We start from the raw sequence: 24105 nt of genomic DNA on the forward strand, positions 1-24105 counted from the left end.
ATCTGAAGCTGGCACACAAGGTTGAGTAACCTATATCTCTGTGGTAGATGTCAAGCAGTATAGGTACTACTGAAACTCAAGTACGCAGAATGTGGAGCAGTTCTCAGTTCTGCATTTTGTAATGCTTTCTCTCCAAAAGTTTTATTGTGAAATAGAGTGCTTGTCCTGCGTCCCCTCACATCATCAAATCAAATCAAATCATTAACATTTATAAAGCGCGCTACTCACCCGTGCGGGTCTCAAGGCGCTAGGGGGGAAAGGGGGGGTTATCGCTGCTCGAACAGCCAAGTCTTTAGGAGTCTCCGGAAAGCGGAGTGGTCCTGGGTGGTCCTGAGGCTGGTGGGGAGGGAGTTCCAGGTCTTGGCCGCCAGGAAGGAGAAAGATCTCCCACCCGCCGTGGAGCGGCGGGTGCGAGGGACGGCAGCAAGTGCGAGGCCAGCGGAGCGGAGGGGGCGGGTGGGGACGTAGAAGCTGAGGCGTCTGTTGAGGTATTCCGGTCCCTTGTTGTGGAGGGCTTTGTGTGCGTGGGTGAGAAGACGGAAGGTGATCCTTTTGCTGACTGGGAGCCAATGCAGGTGTCTCAGGTGTGCGGAGATGTGGCTGTTGCGGGGTACGTCGAGGATGAGGCGGGCCGAGGCGTTTTGGATGCGTTGCAGGCGGTTTTGGAGTTTGGCGGTGGTCCCGGCGTAGAGGGTGTTGCCGTAGTCCAGGCGACTCGTGACAAGGGCGTGGGTCACGGTTTTTCTGGTGTCGGCGGGGATCCAGCGGAAGATCTTGCGGAGCATGCGGAGAGTGAGGAAGCAGGCGGAGGACACGGCGTTGACTTGCTTGGTCATGGTGAGAAGAGGGTCCAAGATGAAGCCGAGGTTGCGGGCGTGGTCTGCGGGGGTCGGTGCGGTGCCGAGGGCCGTGGGCCACCAGGAGTCGTCCCAGGCGGACGGGGTGTTGCCGAGGATGAGGACTTCCGTTTTTTCAGAGTTCAGCTTTAGGCGGCTGAGCCTCATCCAATCTGCGACGTCCTTCATACCCTCTTGTAGGTTGGTCTTGGCGCTGGCGGGGTCCTTGGTGAGGGAGAGTACAAGTTGGGTGTCGTCGGCGTAGGAGGTGATGATGATGTCGTGCTTGCGTACGATGTCGGCGAGGGGGCTCATGTAGACATTGAAGAGTGTCGGGCTGAGCGATGAGCCTTGAGGTACACCGCAGATGATCTTGGTGGGTTCTGAGCGAAACGGAGGGAGGTAAACTCTTTGGGAGCGGTTAGCGAGGAAGGAGGCGATCCAGTCCAGGGCCTGGCCTTGGATCCCGGTGGAGCGTAGGCGGGTGATTAGGGTGCGGTGACAGACGGTGTCAAAGGCAGCCGAGAGGTCGAGGAGAATGAGGGCGACTGTTTCACCGTTGTCCATCAGGGTTCTGATGTCGTCTGTGACTGAGATGAGGGCGGTTTCCGTGCTGTGGTTGGTTCGGAATCCGGTTTGTGAAGGGTCGAGCAGGTTGTTGTCTTCCAGGAAGGTGGTCAGCTGTTTGTTGACGGTCTTTTCTATTACCTTGGCTGGGAAAGGTAGAAGAGAGATGGGGCGGAAGTTTTTCAGGTCGCTTGGGTCAGCCGTAGGTTTCTTTAGTAGGGCGTTGACTTCAGCGTGCTTCCAGCATTCGGGGAAGGTAGCAGAAGAAAAAGAAGAGTTGATGACGGTCTGGAGGTGCGGGGCGATGATGTCGTCGGCTTTGTTAAAGATGAAGTGCGGGCAGGGGTCCGAAGGGGCGCCGGAGTGGATAGAGTTCATGATGGATTTGGTTTCTTCCGTGTTGATGTGGGTCCAGTTGTTGAGGGTGATGTCCGGGGAAGCGGGTTCAGTGGTGTATGGTTGGGTCTGGTGTCCGAAGCTGTCGTGGAGGTCGCTGATCTTGCGATGGAAGAAAGTGGCGAGGGATTCGCACAAATCCTGTGAGGGCGTGACGGCGTTGGCGCTGGGGTTGGAGAACTCTTTGACGATGCTGAAGAGTTCTCTGCTGTTGTGGCTGTTTTTGTCTAGTCTGTCGGTGAAAAAGTTCCTTTTGGCAGTGCGGATCAGGTGGTGGTGTTCGCGTGTAGCGATCTTGAGGGCGGTCATGTTGTCAGCGGTGTGGTCCTTGCGCCAGGCCTTCTCAAGGGCACGACAAGTTTTCTTTGATTCTTTGAGGGTGTCAGAGAACCAGAGAGGTTTTTTGGTGTTGGTCTGTCGATGCGTGCGTTTGAGGGGAGCAAGGTTGTCAGCGCAGTTGGAGATCCAGTTTGTGAGGTTGAGAGCTGCGTCGTTGGGGTCGGTGGTGAGGGTGGGTTGGTTGGCGGCGAGAGCGGAGAAGAGTTGCTCTTCAGGGATCTTGTTCCACTGTCGACGAGGGATGGGTTGAGTGCGGAGGTGGGAGGTCTCGCGTCGGAATGTGAAGTGGACGCAGCTGTGGTCGGTCCAGTGTAGGGCAGAGGTGTGGCTGAAGAAGACGTGTTTGCTGGCGGAGAAGATAGGGTCGAGCGTGTGTCCGGCGATGTGGGTGGCGGTGTTCACCAGTTGTTTGAGGCCGAGGTTGGCGAGGTTGTCGAGCAGGGTGGTGGTGTTGGGGTCGTTGTTTTGTTCCAGATGGAAGTTGAGGTCGCCTAGGAGGATGTAGTCCGGTGAGGCGAGGGCGTGCGGGGAGATGAAGTCGGCGATGGCGTCGCTGAAAGAGGCGCGAGGTCCGGGAGGACGGTAGACGAGGGATCCTCTGAGGGTGGTCCTTGGGTCGGTGCGAATCTGAAAATGCAGGTGTTCAGCGGCGAGGGGGGGGTCTTCGGTGGAGGTGGTGACGCTGATGGAGTCTTTGAAGATGATGGCGACACCTCCTCCTACTTGGTTGGTGCGGTCTTTTCTGGAGATCTTGTAGCCTTCGGGGATGGCGGGTAGCGATGTCTGGAGCAGAGGAGGCGTTCATCCATGTCTCCGTGATGAAGGCGACGTCCGGGGCTGTGGAGTCCAGGAGGTCCCAAAGTTCAACGGCGTGCTTGTGGACGGAACGAGCGTTGACCAGGATGCACTTGAGGTGGTTGATGGCGCGTGGGCTTGTGGTCGTGGTAGTTGCGTGGTGGAAGATGCGTTTGCAGGAGTTGCAGGCGAAGGGTCCATGGGTGCGTTTGGGGTGAGCTAGGAAGCAGGTTTTGGAGCGCCCTGGGTTGAGGGCGTGGAGGGTGGTGGGGTCGTAGCGGATCAGCGGGGCTTGGGGGAGCTGGGGACCAGGGGTCGTGGCGCTGGGCGCGGGCCAGGCGCGGACGGGCGCAGACGGGCTTGCCTCTGGCGCGCCTCTGGCGCGCCCGCTGCGCGGTCGCGCAGCGGCCGCCATAAGAGGTAGGAGGGGGGGGGAGGGGTCAGCTGGGGGCGAATGGGAGCTGGGGGCGTGCAGGAGGTCGCGGCGGGAAAGCGCGAGGGAGGGGGGGGACAGGTAGAGTGAGAGGAGCTGGGGGAGGGGGTTTAGGGTGGAGGAGGGTGAGTGTTAGGAGGTTTGGAGATTAGGGAGAGAGATAGGAGTAGGGTTGTGAAGATAGGGGAGGGGGGGTTGTAGAGGTGGGTGAGGGAGAGAGGTAGAGTGAGAGGATAGGGAGATAGGTAGTAGAGGGGGGTGGCGGGAGGGGGGGAGAGATAGAGAAATAGATAGAGAAAATAGATAGAGAAGTCGATAGATAGGGAAATAGATAGATAGACAGATAGGTAGGTAGGAGGAGGTGGAGAGTGGGGGAGTTAGATAGTGAGATAGGGAGCTAGAGAGATAGGAAGATAGGAGGAGTGAGGGAGGTAGATAGCGAACGGGTTAGCTAGGGGTGAGAGAGGGGGAGGCGAGTGAGGGAGGGGGATGAGGAAGGAGCAGGGGGGCAGGCTCGGGGGAAGAAGACGGAGGAGGTAGAAGAGCCGAAGACAGGAGAACAGAAGACAGAAGAACAGAAGACAGAAGAACAGAAGACCGGAAGAGCAGAAGACAGAAGAACAGAAGACAGAAGCACAGAAGATCGGAAGAGCAGAAGAACAGAGAAGAACAGAGAAGAACACAGAAGAACACAGAAGAACACAGAAGAACACAGAAGAACAGAGAAGAACAGAGAAGAACACAGAAGAACACAGAAGAACCGAGAAGAAGAACACAGAAGCACAGAGAAGAACAGAGAAGAAGAACACAGAAGACCGGAAGAACACAGAAGAACAGAAGGGAAGAACAGAAGAACAGAAGGGAAGAACAGAAGAACACAGAAGAAGATTGCAGAGGGGGAGCGAGGAGGAAGAGACAGAGAGGAGGAAAAGAAGCAGGAGCAGGAGAGAAGGTGAGTGGCGCGGGGCAGGGCGAGGGGCTGGGAGGAGGGGGGTACTTACAGTTAGGTGGGTCTCAGGAGCACAGGAACTCGGGAACTTGGAGGAGCTGCAGCGGCAGGGGGAGCGACCTACCCTTGGGTCAAGGGTCGCTACCACTGTCGCGCAGCGGCCGCCATAAGAGGTAGGAGGGGGGGGGAGGGGTCAGCTGGGGGCGAATGGGAGCTGGGGGGCGGGGGCGTGCAGGAGGTCGCGGCGGGAAAGCGCGAGGGAGGGGGGGGGACAGGTAGAGTGAGAGGAGCTGGGGGAGGGGGTTTAGGGTGGAGGAGGGTGAGTGTTAGGAGGTTTGGAGATTAGGGAGAGAGATAGGAGTAGGGTTGTGAAGATAGGGGAGGGGGGGTTGTAGAGGTGGGTGAGGGAGAGAGGTAGAGTGAGAGGATAGGGAGATAGGTAGTAGAGGGGGTGGCGGGAGGGGGGGAGAGATAGAGAAATAGATAGAGAAAATAGATAGAGAAGTCGATAGATAGGGAAATAGATAGATAGACAGATAGGTAGGTAGGAGGAGGTGGAGAGTGGGGGAGTTAGATAGTGAGATAGGGAGCTAGAGAGATAGGAAGATAGGAGGAGTGAGGGAGGTAGATAGCGAACGGGTTAGCTAGGGGTGAGAGAGGGGGAGGCGAGTGAGGGAGGGGGATGAGGAAGGAGCAGGGGGGCAGGCTCGGGGGAAGAAGACGGAGGAGGTAGAAGAGTCGAAGACAGGAGAACAGAAGACAGAAGAACAGAAGACAGAAGAACAGAAGACCGGAAGAGCAGAAGACAGAAGAACAGAAGACAGAGGCACAGAAGATCGGAAGAGCAGAAGAACAGAGAAGAACAGAGAAGAACAGAGAAGAACAGAGAAGAACAGAGAAGAACACAGAAGAACACAGAAGAACACAGAAGAACACAGAAGAACCGAGAAGAAGAACACAGAAGCACAGAGAAGAACAGAGAAGAAGAACACAGAAGACCGGAAGAACACAGAAGAACAGAAGGGAAGAACAGAAGAACACAGAAGAAGATTGCAGAGGGGGAGCGAGGAGGAAGAGACAGAGAGGAGGAAAAGAAGCAGGAGCAGGAGAGAAGGTGAGTGGCGCGGGGCAGGGCGAGGGGCTGGGAGGAGGGGGGTACTTACAGTTAGGTGGGTCTCAGGAGCACAGGAACTCGGGAACTTGGAGGAGCTGCAGCGGCAGGGGGAGCGACCTACCCTTGGGTCAAGGGTCGCTACCACTGTCGCGCAGCGGCCGCCATAAGAGGTAGGAGGGGGGGGGAGGGGTCAGCTGGGGGCGAATGGGAGCTGGGGGGCGGGGGCGTGCAGGAGGTCGCGGCGGGAAAGCGCGAGGGAGGGGGGGGACAGGTAGAGTGAGAGGAGCTGGGGGAGGGGGTTTAGGGTGGAGGAGGGTGAGTGTTAGGAGGTTTGGAGATTAGGGAGAGAGATAGGAGTAGGGTTGTGAAGATAGGGGAGGGGGGGTTGTAGAGGTGGGTGAGGGAGAGAGGTAGAGTGAGAGGATAGGGAGATAGGTAGTAGAGGGGGTGGCGGGAGGGGGGGAGAGATAGAGAAATAGATAGAGAAAATAGATAGAGAAGTCGATAGATAGGGAAATAGATAGATAGACAGATAGGTAGGTAGGAGGAGGTGGAGAGTGGGGGAGTTAGATAGTGAGATAGGGAGCTAGAGAGATAGGAAGATAGGAGGAGTGAGGGAGGTAGATAGCGAACGGGTTAGCTAGGGGTGAGAGAGGGGGAGGCGAGTGAGGGAGGGGGATGAGGAAGGAGCAGGGGGGCAGGCTCGGGGGAAGAAGACGGAGGAGGTAGAAGAGCCGAAGACAGGAGAACAGAAGACAGAAGAACAGAAGACAGAAGAACAGAAGACCGGAAGAGCAGAAGACCGGAAGAACAGAAGACAGAAGCACAGAAGATCGGAAGAGCAGAAGAACAGAGAAGAACAGAGAAGAACACAGAAGAACAGAGAAGAACAGAGAAGAACACAGAAGAACACAGAAGAACACAGAAGAACACAGAAGAACACAGAAGAACACAGAAGAACCGAGAAGAAGAACACAGAAGCACAGAGAAGAACAGAGAAGAAGAACACAGAAGACCGGAAGAACACAGAAGAACAGAAGGGAAGAACAGAAGAACACAGAAGAAGATTGCAGAGGGGGAGCGAGGAGGAAGAGACAGAGAGGAGGAAAAGAAGCAGGAGCAGGAGAGAAGGTGAGTGGCGCGGGGCAGGGCGAGGGGCTGGGAGGAGGGGGGTACTTACAGTTAGGTGGGTCTCAGGAACACAGGAACTCGGGAACTTGGAGGAGCTGCAGCGGCAGGGGGAGCGACCTACCCTTGGGTCAAGGGTCGCTACCACTGTCGCGCAGCGGCCGCCATAAGAGGTAGGAGGGGGGGGAGGGGTCAGCTGGGGGCGAATGGGAGCTGGGGGGCGGGGGCGTGCAGGAGGTCGCGGCGGGAAAGCGCGAGGGAGGGGGGGGGACAGGTAGAGTGAGAGGAGCTGGGGGAGGGGGTTTAGGGTGGAGGAGGGTGAGTGTTAGGAGGTTTGGAGATTAGGGAGAGAGATAGGAGTAGGGTTGTGAAGATAGGGGAGGGGGGGTTGTAGAGGTGGGTGAGGGAGAGAGGTAGAGTGAGAGGATAGGGAGATAGGTAGTAGAGGGGGTGGCGGGAGGGGGGGAGAGATAGAGAAATAGATAGAGAAAATAGATAGAGAAGTCGATAGATAGGGAAATAGATAGATAGACAGATAGGTAGGTAGGAGGAGGTGGAGAGTGGGGGAGTTAGATAGTGAGATAGGGAGCTAGAGAGATAGGAAGATAGGAGGAGTGAGGGAGGTAGATAGCGAACGGGTTAGCTAGGGGTGAGAGAGGGGGAGGCGAGTGAGAGAGGGGGAGGCGAGTGAGGGAGGGGGATGAGGAAGGAGCAGGGGGGCAGGCTCGGGGGAAGAAGACGGAGGAGGTAGAAGAGCCGAAGACAGGAGAACAGAAGACAGAAGAACAGAAGACAGAAGAACAGAAGACCGGAAGAGCAGAAGACCGGAAGAGCAGAAGACAGAAGAACAGAAGACAGAAGCACAGAAGATCGGAAGAGCAGAAGAACAGAGAAGAACAGAGAAGAACACAGAAGAACAGAGAAGAACAGAGAAGAACACAGAAGAACACAGAAGAACCGAGAAGAAGAACACAGAAGCACAGAGAAGAACAGAGAAGAAGAACACAGAAGACCGGAAGAACACAGAAGAACAGAAGGGAAGAACAGAAGAACAGAAGGGAAGAACAGAAGAACACAGAAGAAGATTGCAGAGGGGGAGCGAGGAGGAAGAGACAGAGAGGAGGAAAAGAAGCAGGAGCAGGAGAGAAGGTGAGTGGCGCGGGGCAGGGCGAGGGGCTGGGAGGAGGGGGGTACTTACAGTTAGGTGGGTCTCAGGAGCACAGGAACTCGGGAACTTGGAGGAGCTGCAGCGGCAGGGGGAGCGACCTACCCTTGGGTCAAGGGTCGCTACCACTGTCGCGCAGCGGCCGCCATAAGAGGTAGGAGGGGGGGGGAGGGGTCAGCTGGGGGCGAATGGGAGCTGGGGGGCGGGGGCGTGCAGGAGGTCGCGGCGGGAAAGCGCGAGGGAGGGGGGGGGACAGGTAGAGTGAGAGGAGCTGGGGGAGGGGGTTTAGGGTGGAGGAGGGTGAGTGTTAGGAGGTTTGGAGATTAGGGAGAGAGATAGGAGTAGGGTTGTGAAGATAGGGGAGGGGGGTTGTAGAGGTGGGTGAGGGAGAGAGGTAGAGTGAGAGGATAGGGAGATAGGTAGTAGAGGGGGTGGCGGGAGGGGGGGAGAGATAGAGAAATAGATAGAGAAAATAGATAGAGAAGTCGATAGATAGGGAAATAGATAGATAGACAGATAGGTAGGTAGGAGGAGGTGGAGAGTGGGGGAGTTAGATAGTGAGATAGGGAGCTAGAGAGATAGGAAGATAGGAGGAGTGAGGGAGGTAGATAGCGAACGGGTTAGCTAGGGGTGAGAGAGGGGGAGGCGAGTGAGGGAGGGGGATGAGGAAGGAGCAGGGGGGCAGGCTCGGGGGAAGAAGACGGAGGAGGTAGAAGAGCCGAAGACAGGAGAACAGAAGACAGAAGACCAGAAGACAGAAGAACAGAAGACCGGAAGAGCAGAAGACAGAAGAACAGAAGATCGGAAGAGCAGAAGAACAGAGAAGAACAGAGAAGAACAGAGAAGAACACAGAAGAACACAGAAGAACAGAGAAGAACAGAGAAGAACAGAGAAGAACACAGAAGAACACAGAAGAACACAGAAGAACACAGAAGAACCGAGAAGAAGAACACAGAAGCACAGAGAAGAACAGAGAAGAAGAACACAGAAGACCGGAAGAACACAGAAGAACAGAAGGGAAGAACAGAAGAACACAGAAGAAGATTGCAGAGGGGGAGCGAGGAGGAAGAGACAGAGAGGAGGAAAAGAAGCAGGAGCAGGAGAGAAGGTGAGTGGCGCGGGGCAGGGCGAGGGGCTGGGAGGAGGGGGGTACTTACAGTTAGGTGGGTCTCAGGAACACAGGAACTCGGGAACTTGGAGGAGCTGCAGCGGCAGGGGGAGCGACCTACCCTTGGATCATGATCACCAAATTAGCATTTGCTGTTACTAGTTGCACGTTATCTTTTGTACTGCTATTTTGTGCACTATATATTGACCCACGTGTAGATGCAGCCAATGGGTAGACAAAAAAATGGCAAGAATATTTGTGCGTATAGTAAAACACTATAAGCATAAGACACATTGAAGGAAAGTGCCTCTTTTCACCTACCTGCTTGCTGTCACCGATTGACTTCTCAGCCAGAGCCTGCAACCTGCTTGTCCCGAGGTCCAATTTCCATTGAAAACCATTGGGCACCTGATGCCTTACAGCACCCATGCCCGGAGTGGCCGGCTAGTGTGGTTCTGATCAGTGCCCAGTACTTACCTTAACTCTCTGAGACTGACCTCATAAGTTGTTGTTAACCCTGTGTTTGATGAACATTGTTTCCCTCCACAGGTTTACACTGAAGGACTCCGAGAAGTGTTGATTTTTTATTGTGACAAGTATTTATGCTTGAAAAAGTGCTTACCTGATTAAGAAGTTCTTGTGTTCGAAACGTTTATAAAAAAGGTGTTATTTTTCCAAGTTGGCCCTTAGGTGGCAATACCTGTAAAATGTCTGCTAGGAAATGATCTGGAGTCCTCAGAATGGGCAGAGGTCCAAAGAAAGACCCAGGCAGATATACTGGGTATCCCTGAATGGGTAAAAACAAGAGCACAGAGCAAGGCCCAGGGTAAAAAAGTAAAGTTGAAGTCTGGGATAATGGCCCAACGTACCAAGAGGAAAGATAAAGTAAGACAGCTTCCAATCAGAACCCAGGCCAGGTCCCCTCTCCTCAGGGAAAATACCGGTCAGCCCCAGCGGGAACTGAGCCTCAGGAGCTTGGGCCTTACACAGCAGGGCTCTTAGAACCAGAAGGACTCTCTAGGGAGGATCTGTGCCAGGGACAGAGGACGGACAAGTCCCACTCTTGGAGGCCTGAGACCGCAACTGCTGATCAGGAAAAGGGAGATATCAGAGGCTCTCACAGGACCTATTGGGAGGAGGGACTCCCATTCACTGAGTCCAGAGACCCCACACCTGGTGCCACTAGGAGGGTGGTAGTGTCTCAACATTTTAGAGGGTTTCTCCTCACTCTGGCCCATGATATCCCCCTTGCTGGGGCTTCGTGGCCAGGTCAAAACATGCAGTCCATTGGTAAACCACTTCTACTCACCAGGTATGTCCCAAAGGGTGGAGGCGTTAGGTAACTGCTGTGCCACCTGTCAAGCCAGTGGCAAGGCAGATGGCCACCCAAAGGCCCCCTTAATTCCACTTCCAGTTTTTGGGGTTCCATTTGAAAGGGTAGAGATTTACACTGTCGGTCCCCTTGACACTTCAACAGTATCATGAATCACGACAGCTGAGATGACCATGCTCATGGTCACTGATGAGGGCCAGGAAGCCGAGAGTGAACCTCTCCCTGATCTTCTCTTCAGCAACCTAAGAGTGTTCAGTAGAAGGAGTGGTCTTTTCAGACACCCTCTCTGACCAACAGCAGACTGACTGCAAGCAAGTCTTGCATTGGTACGCTGAGCTCTTCTACTTGACCCCTGTTCAGATGACCTGGTGTACACATGATGTGGACACTGGGGATTGCTTGTCTGTCAAGACCAAAATCTATAGAAAGTCAGATCATGTCAAGGACAGCATCAAAGCTGAGGTCAGTAAGATGCTGGAATTGGGAGTCATTGAACACTGTGGGAGGCCCCATACCAGTCCAGTTGTTCTAGTCCCCAAGCCTCATTCCCAGAGTGGAAAGAAGAAATGAGGTTTTGTGTGGACTATAGGAGTCTCATTTCTGTGACCAAAAGGGATGCCCGCCCAATTCCTAGGGCTGATTGACAGGGTAAAGGCAACCAAGTATCTCAGTACTTTTGATCTCACATCAAGGTACTGGCAAATAGGTCTGACCCCCTGGAGCAAAGCAAACGTCAGCATTCTCCACTCTGATGGGCACTATCAGTTTACTGTTATGTCCTTTGGTTTGAAGAATGCCCCTGCCACCTTCCAAAGGTTGGTGAACAAAGTCCTGGCTGATTTAGAAGACATTAGTGCAGCATATCTAGGAGGTTACTGCTACCTTTAGCTCTACCGGGCAGGATCACCTGATCCACCTTGGAAAGGTCCTTGAGGCTCTGCGAAAGGCAGGCCTCCCCATCAAGGAAGCACTTGCCAGGGCAAGATTGTATCCTTGGGCCTTCTTTTAGGCAGAGGACAAATTCAACCACTACAAACCGAGAACCAGACAATTCTAGACTAGGTAGCTCCAATGACCTAGAATCAAGTCAGGGCATTCCTTGGCTTGACTGGGTAATACAGGAAGTTTGTGAAAGGATATGGCACCATTGTGGCGCCCATCACAGAAATGACCTCCAAGAAAATGCCAACGAAAGTTAATTGGACAGGAAGATATCAAAAGGCCTTTGATACTCTGAAAGAAGCAATGTTCTCAGTACTGGTTCTTAAAGCTCCAGATTACACCAAGCAGTTCATAGTGCAGAATGATGCTTCTGAACATGGGATAGGGGCAGTCCTGTCCCAAATCAATCATCATGGCCATGACCAACCTGTGGTTTTTATTAGCAGGAGGTTACTCTCCAGAGAGCAGTGTTGGCGTGTCATTGAGAGGAGAGCCTTTGCTGTGGTTTGGTCCCTAAAGAAGTTGAGACCATGCTTGTTTGGTTCTCACGTCCTAGTTCAAACTGACCACAGGCCTCTCTCAGATGGCTAATGCAAATGAAAGGTGAAAACACCAAACTGTTAAGTTGGTCCATCTCCCTTCAGGGAATCGACTTTACAGTGGAACAGAGACCTGGGACTGACCATGCCAATGCAGATGGCCTTTCCAGGTTCTTCCACTTAGAAGTTGAAGACTCTCCTGGGAAGGATTAGTTTCACCCTCTTTCATTTAGGGGTGGGGGGGGCATGTAGGAAAGTAACTCTTTTGACATGGTCCACTCCCCCACACAGTTTTTGTCTGGTTTCTGGTAAAATTTTGACTTAAAGTGCACTGGTTCCTGCTAACCAGAAATACTGAACCAGACCTCTTTCTCCCAAAACTGCACAGTTGTTTTTCCCAACTAGCAAAACTTATAGCACCCACTGTAAATCCCTAGTAAACAGTAACCCTGCTACCTAGGGGCTGGCATACTAAGGAGGGTCTCTAAGGGCTGCAGCACAAATTGTGCCACTCTAATAGACCCCTCACCAAGCCCATAACAGGCTGCCATTGCAGGCTGCGTGTCTTGGTGCAGACAAAAGTAAAAACACAACATGGCACACATATCCCCTAAACACTGCATGCAATACATGTATGTCACCCCTCTAGAAGGACTCTGCCCAAAAAGACAACTTGTTCTGCAGCTGAGCATCCAAGAAACCCAGGAGGGCTGCCTGCCTTCCATAAAGACTCATGACTCCTGTCTACTTTGCAACTTAGTCTCAAGAAAGGACTCTGCAGTCTCTGGAAAAGCAAAGACCCAACACCCAAAGTGACCTCTGTACCTGATGTCCACAACCCTATGTGAAGCCAACCAATGGTGCCAACAAGGTTTCTTCGCTGTCCAGAGTCCAAGTCCACTTAGGTTTCACCCCTCTTGGACTCCCCCAAGTTGCCTGCAGCCTCTGCATGCAGGCCACCTCTCCCGCAGCCTTTTGCTGAGGGAAAACCCAACACCTCCAGCAACCACTGCACCCGCCGCCCCGACCCCATCTGAGGTGGGTCACTTGTGCCAACAATGTCTCCCAGCTCTTCTGAGCTCGAGTCCAACAAGGTCTCCCCCCCCACCTCTCTAATGGTCTACCCGATGATGCTTGCAGTCTCAACATGCAGGACTCCCTAACTGCGAGCACTCCTGGACGAAGAAACCCAACTTGTAATTAGTGTCGATTTTTTTAATTTGAAAAGTATTTATGCTTAAAAAAGTACTTACCTGATTACAAAGTTCTTGGGTTTGAAACGTATAAAAAGACTCGCTGTTTTTCTAAGTTGGTCTTGCATTTATTCTTTGAGTGTGTGTCTCCTTTATTGCCTCAGTGAGTACAACAAATGCTTAGCACTACCATCTGATAAGCCTAGCTGCTCGCGGACGCTACCACAAAATATAGCATTAGTCCTATCTACTTTTGCCTCTGTAATACCAATTGGGGATCCACTGGACTCTGCACGGTGTGCTTCTTTTAAGTGCTCCATATAGAGAGCCAACTTAGTACAATTATAAATTAGTTTTTGTAGTGGGGGGCGTCCAGGTATCCCCTATTAATGTAGAGGGTTTGTTTTAACAATCCCTAGGTAGTCTATTTGTGGTAGTGTGGCGGAGCAGCACTAGGCTTGTCAGAAGGGAGTGTTGGGCATTTATTTGTCGCACACAGTCAATAAAAGAAACACACTCAATAAGGAAATCTGACACCAATTTAAGAAAATAACATTTATATTAATTTAGACACCAAGATCCTCAGGATCAGGTAAGTACTTTGAGTCAGCAATATTTAAACATGCAGAAAATACAACTGTCATATTGGGGGAATAAGCCTTGAACGCGCTTATGTTATCCTAAGGGAGAAACATACACTACATAGCGTCACTTGCAAACGACTTACACAACTGTTCTTCTGGACTTAAGGTGAGTAGGGGTTTATGGTCCTAGAAAGCACCAACAGTTCAGGTTTACCTGCCCTTGAGTGTCCAGGTGCAGAAATGCTTCTAGTCTTGGTAGCCTCAGATGCTACACGTTAAAGTCAATGGGGAAAAGTACCCGTGGGGAAAAAGGCTGTAAATGGGGGCTGGGAGGGCCAGTCCGCCAGAACCCAAAGGGGGGCTCAGCAATAGAGGTCTCAGGTCCACAGACACCCCATCAGTTTCAAATGACTTGGGATGGGGGCGCTCGGGTGCACAGAAGTTTAGTCAGGCGGATCAGCGAGTTAGAGGCTCTCATGGTTCTTGGTGCACCTGCAGAAGAGGGGAAAGAAATACAGCAGGAAGACTTCTGGAGTGGAGCTGGCCTCTCTCAAAGTCCCTTGTTGTGCAGGTAAGTTTTGTCGGTGATGTTGTTTTTGTTGAACACAAACAAGCTATGGTGCTTGCTACTGGCTGGTGTACCCACAGGTATTAGTGCAGGGAGACTCTGGGGAGGTTCAGTGGTTCAAAGACTGGATGGGTTGACAAGGCTGACCACCTGGTCACTGGGTATCCTCCACATGATGAGTTGCTCCCATGATGGACCTGATGGTCAGCAAAACGGGAGACCAGGATGTTGCAGTTCTTGCCTGCTGCTGCAGGAAATGGCTCCTCCATGCCAAGGGAAATGCTGGCTGGCGAAGTGCTGGAGCCCTCCAAGGCTCTGGGAGAATGCACAATTGCAAGACGAGTCGGGTCTTTGCAATTGTTGGGACAGGAGCGGGCAGGGTTTTGCGCCAAGTCCAAAGCTAGTCAAACGTTCTAGTGTTTTCTGCTCTTTTTTGTTCTTTTTCTTCTTGTAGTCAGGCGAATAGGAGTTCCTGGTTCCACGGGGCCACCCAAATACTGAATTTAGGGGCTGCCAATGAACTGCTTTTTCCTGGGGTCACTACTCCCCCTATAAGACCACTTCCTGTGGGGTGTGGACATTACTCTGTCCCAGAGTTCCTAATTCCACCAAAAACAAGATGGTGGAACCCTTCTTTCGTGGAGCACAGCAGGCAGCCCATCTTAGGGGTGTGACTAGCCTGGAGGGTCAACAATCCTACTACATAGCCAATTTCCTGTTTGTCTTGGTGCCGTGGGCCTCAGGGCAGAGGGTGACATTCCCCAGGTCTGGAGGAAGCCAGGGTCACATATCAAAGGGCGGCAGAGGCTTTGAAGCCTCCAGGCCAGATATGCTGATTTACTAGTCATCCTGCTGGAGGAGGTGATAAAACCTTCAACTGGAGCAGGTGTTTTCTGGCCTCAGAGTGCAGGCTCTCTCCTCCAAAAGGGTTCAGAAACTCATCCGTGGTGCCAGGCTGGTTAATACCAGTCAGCCAGCACATTAGAAGACTAATAGATTTCAAGGGCACCTCTATGGTGCCCTCTGGGTGCATGTCATAATAAATCCAATAGTGGCATCAGTCTGAATTTATTAAGATGATGTGTTTATTACCAAAACACCAAACACCATAGGTTTCAATGAAGCCATTTTGTAGCTGGGTAACTTGTAATGACCCGTGCCCAGTACATACCTTAAGTCGGCTTCCCAGTTCATGTGTAATATCTAGTAATCAAACTAGACATCAGAGGGGCAATATCTGGCCATGCAGATATGTTCTCACATGTAATACAATGCACCCTGGCTTAGGATTGTAAGGCCTGCTGTAGGGGTGACTTACATATATTATATGTAGTGACTTTGGCATGGCACACAGTCAGTGAGTGTGCCATGTTGTGATTTCACACATGGTTTGCACCATGTCACCCAGCCTTCAGTGACAGCCTGCATGCATCTTGTAGTGGTGGCATAACACATGCTTTTTAGGGATCCTTTTTAGTACTCATGCCCTTGGTACCATGGGTACTATTTACCAGGGACTTATAGGGGTGCTAATTTGTGTGCCAATTGTACACAATTAGACAATTTTCAATTGTTTTTGGGGAGAGAGCACTGGAACTAGGGATCTTGTTAGCAGGCACCCAGTGCACCTTCAGTTAAAAAACATCAATACCATTGGCACAAAACGGGAGTGACCATATCAAAAGGAGTATGTTCCTACAACCACTTCACCATACTCCCCAGATATCTGTTTGTGGATTCCTAGACTACAAAAAAAATGAATATTTAGAGGGAAAGGAGCATAACAGTAATTAACTATAAATAAATCTGACAAACCTGTTTTGCAATGTTTGAGATGGGTGGTCTGCTTCTTCAGCTCCTTCCAAAAATTCCATCTCTTCCAGCAGTTTACCATGCAGCTTCTCAACCTCTATCAGTTCTTCTTGCAAATTCAAATACTCTTCCAAACTGCTATCCAGTTTAGGCAGCATGGCAAGCATCTCATCTCTGTTCTTAAACCAATTTACCTGTTAACAAATTAAATTAAATGTAGCCGCTGTAAAAGTGAATGGATTCACAGATAAACAAAAATTAGTCAAAACAAAAATTGCTTTCAATTTCAAACCAAACTTCACATGCATTAGAAAACATGAACTATTCAAGATAACCATGACATTTGAAGTACAGTTCACTAACTGCTATACTGTAGGTTTTCATATTCGATCCCAACAAGTGTATATCTCAACTGGAGCATGCATACAAAGCAAGTTAAGATGAGAAACATGCAAATTGCATTTTGTTAGGTACGAGTGACAGATGTATTTTTGTTCTTGACTACGGCCTGTTACTTACTTTGGTTTCATTAGGTTTTCATTCAAACATCCAGTTAGACATATTACAGTTCATTAGATTCATACTGATCTAACATCCAACTAGGGATCTGAAGCCGCTCAGTTTTTTCTGCATTATGTTTCTAAAAGATTGTCATATTGCCACATAAGATATTACTTCTATGACTTCTGCACCCAAATGTTGACAAATGATAGTGACAGATTTATTTGGTGTCTAGGCTTCAAGGCTCTTCTGCTTGTGAGCTTTTTTCTTTGTTTCACTTTAAGGCCATTACAGCATGGGAGGCAAAATTCTTATAACTTATGCAAAGTCAAAATGCCGGTCTGCATTAGGAAAACTGCGAAGAGAATTCACAAGCATCATAAGTATAAACAGGCCTAATCATCTTGCGAGAACAAGAAATAGAATACTCTTCCTCCTCTGAAACTAGCCTCAAGTATTTATCCATCTTGGTCACTTCTGATGAAGGTTCAGCTATTTCAATAGGCTATAAGCTATCCTTCTTGCCACTCTCTAGAGTTGCTACAGTTCAGTCAGTGCTTAAGGTGGACACCAGCCATGGAGTGGGACTGTAAGGTTTGGCTCCAGCTATGCAAGGTTTACTGATGTCCCTCCAAGCTCCACTGGTGTCCTTCCAGAAGAGACTGACTAAGCAGTGATGCCAACTGGGCAGTCAGTGTGAATTGTGGCTGTCACGTCAGCCAGGAGCACTGGGGGCCAAAGCCGAAGAAAATTACAAAAATCCCAATTACTCTCTTGATATTATGGACTGTATGGAAGAGTCTGAAAAGTATCTTCAGGATAAAGGGATTCTTCAAATGAAGAAGGTATCCAATGAGCAGCCTTTCCATAGATTCCAGGATGGGTTAGGATCGACTTGACAAGCTTTGAGAAAACCTATCTTGCCAATTATGCCAGTGAAGCCGGGATTTTAGTTCTACACAAATACACCCATGAAGGTCTGAGTAAAAACCTTTACTTAGTTAATAAAACCGTACAGGGCACAATGATACCATACACAAATACAAGTCACAGTAAACATTAAAATGTATGAAGGAGAAAAAAACAAGTCATAAATAAATATAGATGTAAAAACCTTAAAACATTTTTGGGGCAATGCATCATTTAAACAGTATGAACTTAAATATTAGCCCTTAGGTAAAATGAATGTGTCTAGACCATTCGATTTAAAATGACTATTCTGGAAAGAAGATAACCTAGAATGAAATGAAACTTATTATAAATTAATGTACAGATATCATGTTACCAATAGTTCCACAATTAAAAAAAAAACAGTTGCTAAATGTTACCTCTGTGGGAACAGGAAGCTTCTTCCTTTGAAGCCAACACTTTGGTGGCCACATTAATAGCTGTGACTTAAGTATTCAACATTTCCACGTTTTCTCAATATAAGACGTACTTTACAGTCTCATTCACATTATGGTAGACAACTTTCAAAATTCTGGTCTTAGCTATTTAATTATTTCCCTTAACAATTGGGGGCATAAGCATACAATGTCTGCTAAATACAAATTTATACCCACATATACAGCAACTAATTGGAGAGTGGTTATAATTTACCCAGGCTTGTCGAAATTCCAGTAATGGTATTAAAAAGAGCCGGAAACGAATAAAGGAGTGCCTCGCCGGCTTAGTCATGATCGAGATCAGATAGCCCTGAGTTACACTTTCTACACAGGAAGTGACTCTCTAGGGAGAATGCTTTTTGCGATTAAAAGAATTTAAATCAGGAAATAATATGTTTGATTTCTTAGCACCTTCTTGAAATGTACCACTGGCGTTGGTAAGCTCCAATGTGCTTCAGCCACTCATGTTGGTTATTCCTGGATTTGTAGAATACAAGTGCTATTGACTATTCAACTGAGTCCAAGTTTCAGACTCCAGAAGATCGTTTATGTGCAGAGCAACTGCATCTCTCTCTTTAATTTAAAAACAAAAAAAAACTACGAATACTGTTTAATGAGCTGATACAGAAATAAACACTTAGGGCCTGATTACGACCCTGGTGGATGGGACACTCCTAAACAAACGTGACCGATATTCCGCCTGCCGTTTTACAAGTTCCACAGAATAAAATGGAACTTTAATACGGCGGATGGGAAATACGTCCAGGTTGTGAAAGAGTATTCCATCTGCTAAAGTAGTAATTAGGCCTTTAATTTTTCTCCATAGAATGTTTGTTGGAAAAACAATGTAACCCCTTCGCTACTAGGCATCAACCCCTAAAATGAAATGGGCACAAGATATAAAGTTTAGGGGCAGTGGTTACTTATACATCTCTAACGCATTACATTTTTCCACTGAAGATGGGTGTTTTTTTGCAATGTGCATAGCTGTGGATTTTTGAGCCTTAGCTCAGCCGGCATCAAGGGAAACTTACCCAACCTATACATTTTTTTAAACTAGACACCTAGAGGTACTCAGGGTGGGCTGAACTGCATGGCACTCACCACGTTTATTTACCCAGAATCCCTAGCAAATCTCAAACTTTGACTTAAAAAAACACATTTACTGAAAATTTCAGTGATGACCGGTTCTGGAATCTGCAGGGAGTCAAACTTCCTTCCACCTGGCATTTCCCTCAAGTCTTCCAATAAAAATGGTATCCCACTTGTTTGAGTAGACCTAGTGCACGTAACAGGAAACAGCCCAAAACCCAACATGAAGGCAGTGCATTTTTTCACAAAAAAACGGACCCTCTTTTCGATGAGAGTAGCAGGAATGCACAAAATTCCTTCCACCCAGCATAGCCTCACCTGTGTCAATGAAAACACTGCAACATTAGTGTGGCTGGGCCTAGTGCTGCAACAGGAATGGATCAAACCAAGGACAATGGGAGCCCTTGCATGAAGACCCCTAATGACCTCAGTTGGATCAGTTCCTGTCGCTGGCACTAGGCCCAATCACACAAGTGGGGCAGAGCTTTTATCGGCACAGGTGGGGCAATGGTGGTAGGAATTGTGGGCATTCCTGGAGATTCAAGTTACCATCACAGAAATGCAAGGGAAATGCGTGACTTAAGTCAAAGTTGGAGGAACGCACAGCACCGAGGGTAAAACCACCCTGGAATCCCATTCAAAAACCTGTGTGGTTGGTAGGTTTTAATGGGTGGCAGCCTAGCATGGCCCCAATTCCCACAGCTGCCCCTATCGTTTACCTACTCATGTATCACTTTAGGGCAGTGGTTCCCAACCTGTGGTCCAGGGGTCCCTGGGGTCTGTGAAGCCTGCTCACGGGGTCCGCAACTGCTTAGAAAATTTAATTATATTAACAGATTAATCAAGTGTATATGAATAAGCTAGCTAAATGTACAATTCACATTTAATTTTAAAACTTAGTGGAAGTATCAAGGAATTTGAAATAGGAGGCTAAAAGTTAAATCAAAATCTTCAGACTGATTTGTGGGAGCAGTGCAGGTGCATCAAACAGAATATAGTATGGATAATGTGTGACTTCAATTTAATTTAGTAAAGCACCAACCTTTCTATTAAAATTTTTATTTTTTCCCCTCATATTTGTTTGCAAATTATGTCATATTTGTTATCATTTGTGTATTTGTTTGATGAGTGCTTGTTTCGGGAAAGTGGTGTTCCAGTAATAAGGTGGGGGTCGACACAAGTCAAAAGGTTGGGAATCACTGCCTTTTGCGTTAAGGTCTCTTGGTCCAACCACAGACTCAAGATACCGTTTAGCTCCCCACAGATTCCAGAAGATTTCCTCACAGAAATGTGAGGAAAATGTGTTTAGTCATTGTTTGAGGTTTGGGGACATTGTGGGTAAGAAAATGGTGTGTGTGCATGTGAAGCACAGCACTCTGGACTCCTCAGACGTCTAGTTTTCAGAAGTGTCTGGTAGGTTTTACCAAGTGGCAGCCTGCCAAAGCCAAAACAGTGCAGCCGTTCACCATTGCATGTGGGACAATATTGTGAGTTAGCCAACCTCTCTTGGCTGATGTGTAAAATGAACACCCACTCAAATGTCCTCTTGCTTGACATTGGGATGAGATGCTTCAGTTTGCGAGGGGAGCAGAAAGACTCTTGTCCTCTTTCACACCAGGGCTTTGTTTTTGCCAAAAAGGATCACGACTTTACACGTAAGCCAATCCATCACCTTAACGACTTTTTAAACAACCCCTTATCCTTCTAAGGAAGAGGAGAGACTCCAACGCCTGGACCCAAAAAGAGCGTTGGTGTTGTTCTTTGATCGTACCAGAGTTCCGGGTGGATGATCAACTCTTTGTTGGGTATGTATGTCAAAAAAACGTCAGGCAGTGCAGGAGTGAACCATCTCTAGATGGGTTGTTCTCTGCATTAAAATGTGCTCTACATTGGGTAAAAAGCAACCCCCAGAGGCCCAGAGGGTTTAGGCGCTCAATCTGCCAGAGCGACAGCTGCAGCCACTGCATTAGTACGCAGAGTTCCAGTCTTAGACATCTCTCATGCAGCAATGTCAGCATCCTTGTACACGTTTCACTAAACACTACTGTCTGGACAGTCCGGTCTGGAGGGACAGGTACTTAATCCATTCGGTCCTGCAGGACTTCCTAGTATGATCTTGGTTCGCAGACTTACCCCCCCGGGGATTGTATTGCTTGGGTAACTATTTTAAGGTAAGGAATCTGCAACTAGAAGTCTCTATCAGATGAACAAGTTACTTACCTTTGTTAACACCTTATCTAGTAGAGACGTATTCTAGTTACAGATTCCGTACCGACTCACCCATCCTCCCCGCTCTGCGAACTGATTTCTAGGTACAGGGACCTCCCTTTCAGGGCCCTAGTTTTGACGCACTAGTGGTCCGTGTTCTTAATGGCTCTGCGCTTCTGGAGCGGAAAGTTGTGAGAAGAAACTGACATCTGAATGCCAGGGTTCGTGCCTATATAGGTTCCGCAACGTCCTATCTGTCACGCACAACACTGACGATGGAGGCAGAGCCGACGGGTGCCATCTGACGGCACACAGGGGTACTGCTCAAGGAAAATCTCCAGATCCAGACTGACATCTGGGGGAAATTCTAAGGTAAAGAATCTGCAACCATATGTCAGTATCAAATAAGGCATTACCAAATGTAAGTAACTTGTTCTTCTAGTAGGTGTACTATTTTCAATTCTTGATGTGGGGGTAAATGTATGAATCATTTGCAATCTGAAATAATCCACATAAATAAGCTTTCAGCATATGTCTGAAATGTATCTGAACATAACAATAAAAGGATGTGTAGTAACTACTGCAGCATGTATTTATTCCTTAAATTAGGGTTATGTAGTCAAGTTGTTGTTGTTAATGTTACAGTTACTTAAGTAAACCTCTACACCATGCAGGGTGTTGCAACCTGATGCTTAGTTTTTATGTGTCTGTCGTTAAAAATTATGGATTCGCGCCCATTTAAGGAAACCACTTTACTAGTGGACATGATCTCATTGAGAGAATGGGACTACAAACTGTCAGATTTCTCATACCGTACAATTTTTCTAAGAACACGATGATTATAAGAGCAAAGCCCTTTCTCTTTTACAGGAGATGGATTCGGTGATTTGTTTACATCTTTGGATACTCTACTTTCAATTTCGAGGTTACTAGATTAAACCCTAGTAAAGCTTCCAGCTCTTATTAGGACTCCAGACTACAGGACCCCTGAACACTTTTTGATGATCTTGAAAGGTGCAAGCTAGGCAGCATTCTGAGATCGTCCACACTTTAAATCAATTTCTAGATTGGGCTTCTTATCTGGTCATCATTTGCGTGAACCTCAAAAGTACTCTCTTGAGGGGTTAAGATTCCATTCTTAAAGGAGGAAGGCCAGCTACATCCACCCTCCTGAGATTAAATCCATTCATTCCATTTGTTAGGCAGCAGCTTGACTAACTTTACTGTGGATGAACAGGATAGCGCTAAATCAAAATTATTAAAAGCAGAAGGTCAAAGGGCCAGATGTAGCAAACGGTTTTTCCCATTCTGTGTCAATAGGAAAATGTGTTCGTACATATGGCCCAAAGTCTTCTGATCAGTGGAATTTCTAGGTGTTCCCTGGCTGTCTTACTCAAAGTTGTTTTAGGAATGAGTATCCATTAGAATTACAGATGCCCTATTTTTAGTACTGTTTATACGTGTGGATGCAATTGCTCCTTGCAGAGCACTTTCTACCTTGCTGCCCCCAATTGTTTTTAAATGTCTTTGGCTCTGCCCTGCTTGTTACCCTTTTGAGATGAGGAATAAAACTGGTAGAAGTGATATTTTAATATTCCTCCCATCTTGTGAAGAAAGAAGTAGCTTGAATACAGAAGTTTCCTTCTCTCTGACCTTGGAACGTTTCAGTAACTCCTTATACAGTATAGATAATGATTGCTTTTGTCAGAATTAGAAGTACAGCGTTTTTTTTTTACCTGAAGGATCCACTACTCAGTAGTGCTTTCCCTATGTTTCTGCCAACATATCTTTCCCTCAGCTGGCACGCTGTCGCAAAGAGGACATAGAGATGGTTGGAGGTGGTGGGAGTAGAGCACACAAAGAAGGTTCTTTTCTGTAGTTTTCCTTTCTGAACATCTACATCTATACGGGCATAAAACTTAGAAACAGCCTATTGAAGGTCCCCATTAAATTGGTGCCTGAAGGCGCGAAATGCCCTATGTTTTTGGTGGGACAAAGTATGTTGAGGAGGTCAAACCTAAAGCATGTTCAGTCATCCTATGCCTAAACTTCTCAAGGGTGTGGGCATGGGCTGGCTTTTCTACAAAGAATAATCTGCTAAAGCATCATGGAAGTGTAGACAAAGTGCCTTAATCCCTTGTGTGCGGAGGATGGCTCCAACCCGTCCTCTGCACATGATCAGGAAATCCCTCTGGTGTGGGTACAAGAGGGATTTTCTTTTAATATTTTCATCATTGGTTCCTGGGGAAGAGCTTCCCCAGCAACCAAGGCTGAAAATGTCCCTTTCCTGTAATGACGTTCAGTTAACACAGGGTTAACAATGACTTCCAAAACCAATCTCAGTGAGTTAAGATAAGAACTGGGCACTGATCAGAACCACATCAACAGGTCACACTGGAAGGGATTTGGGCGGGCGGGTGCAGAGGTGCAGTAAGACGTGGGTGTCCAATTGTTTCTTATTGGAGTTATACCCCATGACAGGCGGCGGTTGCTGGCTGGAAAGCCAGACCGGAACAACAAACAAGCAGGTAGTAGAGTTGGGGTGGTCCGGGACATAGGTGTACCGTTGGTCCTCTTCACCTGTGCCCAGGGGCGATGGGTGCAGAGGTGTCTTTAAGGCATTGGGTTTCATTGTCCAGGAGCCCTCGGGGTCAGGGGTTCTTGTGTGTTGAGGCTGCAGATGTCATAGGAGAGTCCGGCAGGGGTGGACCCAGGGCGGACTCAAGCTCTTAGGAGCCAGGTATGCTGTTGGCACCGATGATCCACCTCAACTGGGGTCAGGGGTCACGGGTGCAGTGGTTGCTGCAGATGTTTAATTTTCTCTCTCCACAAGCCTGTGGGAGAGGGGGGGCTGCGTGCAGAGATTCACACTGGACTAAGCCTCTGGGCAGCTGGGGACCCACACTGGCACCATTGGTTGGCTGCACCTCGGGTCGTGGACGTCAGGTGCAGTGGTCACTTCTGGTATCGGGTTTCCGGAGTCCTGCAGCGGCAGTCTTTTTCTTGGAGTTTCGTGTCGCAGGACAAGTCCGGAGTCAACAGGAGAAATAAGTCTTCATTGAAGGCTTGAGGAGTTGGCTTCTTGTGCAAGATCCTTTGAGGTCAGACATGCTGGAG

At 48.9% G+C, this 24105-nt stretch overlaps 1 protein-coding gene across 2 annotated transcripts in view; it reads right to left on the reverse strand.

Annotated features, from left to right (window-relative positions):
- SMG1 (SMG1 nonsense mediated mRNA decay associated PI3K related kinase) overlaps window positions 1-24105 on the reverse strand; it is a 1401298-nt gene that overhangs the window by 418926 nt on the left and 958267 nt on the right. For both annotated transcript variants that reach the window (XM_069210224.1, XM_069210223.1), the window contains one exon: window positions 15806-15996. In XM_069210224.1, the coding sequence (XP_069066325.1) occupies window positions 15806-15996 (191 nt within the window). The remainder of the gene's footprint in view (window positions 1-15805; window positions 15997-24105) is intronic.

This window comes from Pleurodeles waltl, chromosome 10, assembly GCF_031143425.1.
Source record: "Pleurodeles waltl isolate 20211129_DDA chromosome 10, aPleWal1.hap1.20221129, whole genome shotgun sequence".
Lineage (NCBI taxonomy): Eukaryota > Metazoa > Chordata > Amphibia > Caudata > Salamandridae > Pleurodeles > Pleurodeles waltl.